The 667-nt window shown below is 39.3% G+C and overlaps 1 protein-coding gene across 1 annotated transcript in view; it reads left to right on the top strand.

Annotated features, from left to right (window-relative positions):
• Window positions 1-379: 379 nt before the first annotated feature.
• Window positions 380-667, top strand: part of LOC107300178 (fibroblast growth factor receptor 3-like) — a gene marked incomplete at its 5' end in the record, with an annotated part of 17,787 nt that continues 17,499 nt past the window's right edge. The window contains one exon of the mRNA XM_015829517.1: window positions 380-574. Within this exon, the coding sequence (XP_015685003.1) occupies window positions 380-574 (195 nt within the window). The remainder of the gene's footprint in view (window positions 575-667) is intronic.

Below are 667 nucleotides of genomic sequence, written 5' to 3'. Positions count from 1 at the left end.
AAGATGAGTTACCGGTGGAGGACGAGATAATTAAGAAAATTTTAGATTGTGCAGAAATTGACAGATGAAAGAGAAAGAAGACTCAGAATACTGTAGAACATGGGATACATTTTATCAATGGCTAGAAAAACGAGGTAGAGAGAAAGGAGTTTAACATATATTAGTAAGCTACATATTAAAACCCAGAGAATACGCTGATAAAATATTAAGCCTTTGTGACTATAAAAAAATAATAAAATATTGGAAAAAAAGAAGAAGCCATCCTCTTCCAACATGGGAGTTCCACCAAAAATTAACACACACACACACACACACACACATACAAATCCAAGCTGAGTAAGAGCTAGTCAGCCCTGTCTGTCTAACGTGTGACGGAGAGCGATTGTTGGGTTACTGAAGTTCAAGTTTTTGTCTGTTCTGCAGTCCTGGATCAGTAAAAACGCTGAAGCCGATGCTAAGCTAAATCTGTTCAATGTGACCAAACGAGATGAAGGCGAATATCTTTGTAGAGCCAACAATTTCGTAGGCAGAGCCGAAAAATCATTTTGGCTCCACATTCACAAACCAGAACCAGGTAATTCCTCAACTCTGTCCCAGAGGCTTTGCAGCTGCACGAACGAGCCGAAACAGCTTAAAACTGCTAGGCGTTACCCTTAATATTCATCTT

The sequence above is a fragment of the Protobothrops mucrosquamatus genome, unplaced genomic scaffold, assembly GCF_001527695.2.
Source record: "Protobothrops mucrosquamatus isolate PMUCROS unplaced genomic scaffold, P.Mucros_1.0 scaffold6314, whole genome shotgun sequence".
Classification (NCBI taxonomy): Eukaryota; Metazoa; Chordata; class Lepidosauria; order Squamata; family Viperidae; genus Protobothrops; species Protobothrops mucrosquamatus.
The sequence above is the reverse complement of the archived record's forward strand: the minus strand, read 5'-3'. Positions and strand labels throughout refer to the sequence as shown.